A 2,858-nucleotide genomic window follows, 5' to 3' on the forward strand; every position below is an offset into this window, starting at 1 on the left:
GTCACCCTATGTGTATGTTTGGATGCATGTAAGGCGACTTAAAGAGTTTGCACCTAGAAACAAGGCAACGGAGAGCTGTACAAGACTAAAAGATACAAAAAGTCCTGGGATATATTCAGGTGAGTGGATTATCAGCGCGTAATCTGTGCCCGTGGTTGCAGATGGTAGACTCTGCACGTTTGGGGACCAAAGCTTATTTTCCATCATCAGATTTTGACCAAGAAAGGCAGAAAGAAGAGGACGGCAAAATATATTTTTTTTAAAGTAGGAAAGGGAGAATTCTAGGAATTGTAGTCCTGTTTTATAATGTATTAAACCGGACTACAAGTCTCAGAATTCAAAGGGAAGAAAACAGCTGGAACAGCGCATAATTGTTTTTTTTTGGTGGGGGGGCATGCATTTGGATCAACTGAACTACGATTCCCGCCAGGCCCTGCGGACACGTCATCACATGCTGTCATTGGAAGCCTGTGTAGCCAATGGCAGTGCGTGTTGGTTTTGCACGTACTTCCGGTGTTAGTGCTGCAGACATGGCGCTTCTTGTGATGGCGAGAGCTGCCTGGGGCCGGTCGGTGGCAGGCGTAAGGTACAGAGGGAAGGGCGGGTGCACCGAGGGAAGGCGGACGTGGCCGGTGGGTGGTGGCGTCCATCGAGTGAGAGCAGCGAGTTCTGACTGTGTCAGTACGCACTGTCCTTAACGACCTAGGGCTCTTCGGGGCCTGGACATAGAAGGAGGACTGGATACTGAGGTCCCTGTTGACCTCGGATGCAGGAGTGCTGGTGGACCCTGCAGATGGGTCAGATGAAAACCCTTGACCAGGACAGCAGAGCCCTTTCATTATGAGATCAGAGAGGCGTCTGCAGTGAATATTGCTGGAATACATGGACCAGGCGAAGAAAGACTATAGCATTTCACCCTTCTAACTAGAACATAGATTGAAAAACGCATTTTATTGATTCAGGGCATGCCGTCAGTACTAAAGAACAATTTGTATGCTTAAATTGTGCAGTTAAAGTGGAATCTGTGCTAGGCGAGTTATCTTTAAGGTCTGTAAGATTGTTTTCTGTCCTATGGCTATGTGCCACCTCCTTGTCTGTTGCATCTGGGCTGATATGGCTAAGTGCCACTTCCTTCACTGTTGCATCTGGGGTGGCATGGCTAAGTGCCGCTTCCTTCAATATTACATCTGGGGTGGCATGGCTAAGTGCCTCTTCCTTCACTGTTGCATCTGGGGTGCTATGGCTAAGTGCCACTCCCTTCACTGTTGCACCTGGGGCGCTGCGACTAAGTGCCAGTTCCTTGTCTGTTGCAACTGGGGTGATATGCAGATGTGTGTGGTACCAAGAAGCCAGTGTTGAATATTTCACTTTGTTTTTCTGATTTACACATTGTCGTAGACTAGGCATCACGAGTAAAGACTAGGCATCACGAGTACTTCTAGCGAGATATGAGCTGTCGTCCTTTCCCAGAAAAAGAGAAATAACTAAACTCAACCAGAGCGATATAAAAAACGAAGTACCATTCCATTATGAAACTGTATTTGTTATGATTTATATTTGGTTTCCAAAGCTGTAGCATTATACTCTTAGCAGTCCATTCTCCTTGCAGGTTTTTTTCTAAATTGGTAGTGAGCGACCCATTCAAGTTGGTATTGCATCAGGACTTATCCATTTGGGTTTTCTTTTCTTAGCCTTCTAGGAATTGCAGTATTTGGCTCCTTAGTGTGTTCAATAGTAGATGCAGAGTCTCAGAAAAGCCTCACAGCATCTTCAGGAGTCTTTTTGTGACTAAGGTTGTGTGCATATATTTACAGCAAAGACTACTGACCTCCTCAGCAGTCATTCCAAAATGAGTGTGTGACAGGTCTATGTGCTGTTTTTCTTCTCTTCACAGGCTGCCTTTGATGCTGCGTGCCACAAAGCCTGCTTCACAAGAGCGAACAGTGGCCATCTTCTCCAGAGCACAGCGCTTACCACCAAGCAGCAGCCTTGTGTCTGGATATCCAGGAGCATCAGAAAGGGGTATCTTTGACCAGAGCTGGTCTGCACAGCTTCTACCATGGCGAATGCAGCAAGTCCGCACTAGGGCACGTGGGAATGAGTACCAGCCTAAAAACATAAAGAGAATCCGCACGCATGGCTGGCTCAAGCGCATCAGCACACGTGGCGGCATTGAGGTCGTCCTCCGGCGACTGCTAAAAGGCAGGAAGTCATTGTCACACTGAGACATCAGCACCACCTGCTGGATCTGATGTAGGGACTCCCCAGTCGACAATGCACTTCTGGGTCTGCAGGATTTTTGCGGATAATGGCAGCCATGTTGGAAAGCACGAGCTCACTCTACTCCCTTATTGTGTCCACTGCAGAATGTCAAGAAACTAGTCTAAAGTGGCAACCATCTTGATATAGTTTAGTTCTGTGAATTACATATGCGGTGTGGAAGCATTCCTTGTTCGTCTCCTTTCTCTTTTTGCTTAAAGATTGTGCTTTAAATTGTGAGCATTAAAAGAAAAATAAATACAAAATGTTAGTTTTAATTTACTTTGATTATTAAAATGTATACTAATATGAATCCTTTTGACCCTCTAAGTAGCTTACACCCTACAGTAAATTGTATATTGGTAATTAAAAAACAGTGCTTGGTACTACTAATTTAATTGGTATGAAAGCCAGAGACCTCATCTGCCCTGCTGGTGTTCAATTGTCTGACCTGCAGATAATCAAGCCCTCTGCCATATCCCAGGAATGTGAATGAGCATCGTATCGTATGACCCCTGTTTTCCGGTGAAAATTAGTAGCTGGAATGTACGTCTAAGGTTGAATCTGGTAGTGGTATGAAAAGATGGCTGTTTGTTCAG

At 45.5% G+C, this 2,858-nt stretch overlaps 1 protein-coding gene across 1 annotated transcript; it reads left to right on the forward strand.

The window, feature by feature from the left end:
• The first annotated feature begins 447 nt into the window (after positions 1–447).
• Positions 448–2,537, forward strand: MRPL34 (mitochondrial ribosomal protein L34). The gene is made up of 2 exons (XM_085638127.1): positions 448–586; positions 1,895–2,537. Exons 1-2 carry the CDS (start codon positions 480–482, stop codon positions 2,223–2,225), a joined length of 438 nt encoding a protein of 145 aa, XP_085494253.1. The 5' UTR covers positions 448–479; the 3' UTR covers positions 2,226–2,537.
• Positions 2,538–2,858: the final 321 nt, after the last annotated feature.

This window comes from Triturus cristatus, chromosome 12, assembly GCF_964204655.1.
Source record: "Triturus cristatus chromosome 12, aTriCri1.1, whole genome shotgun sequence".
Taxonomy (NCBI): Eukaryota; Metazoa; Chordata; class Amphibia; order Caudata; family Salamandridae; genus Triturus; species Triturus cristatus.

Coding starts and splice junctions, on each gene's coding strand:
- MRPL34 (XM_085638127.1), top strand. CDS start 480: ATGGCAGTGCGTGTTGGTTTTGCACGTACTTCCGGTGTTAGTGCTGCA. Junction 587..1,894: donor CGGTCGGTGGCAGGCGTAAG/GTACAGAGGGAA, acceptor TTCTCTTCACAG/GCTGCCTTTGATGCTGCGTG.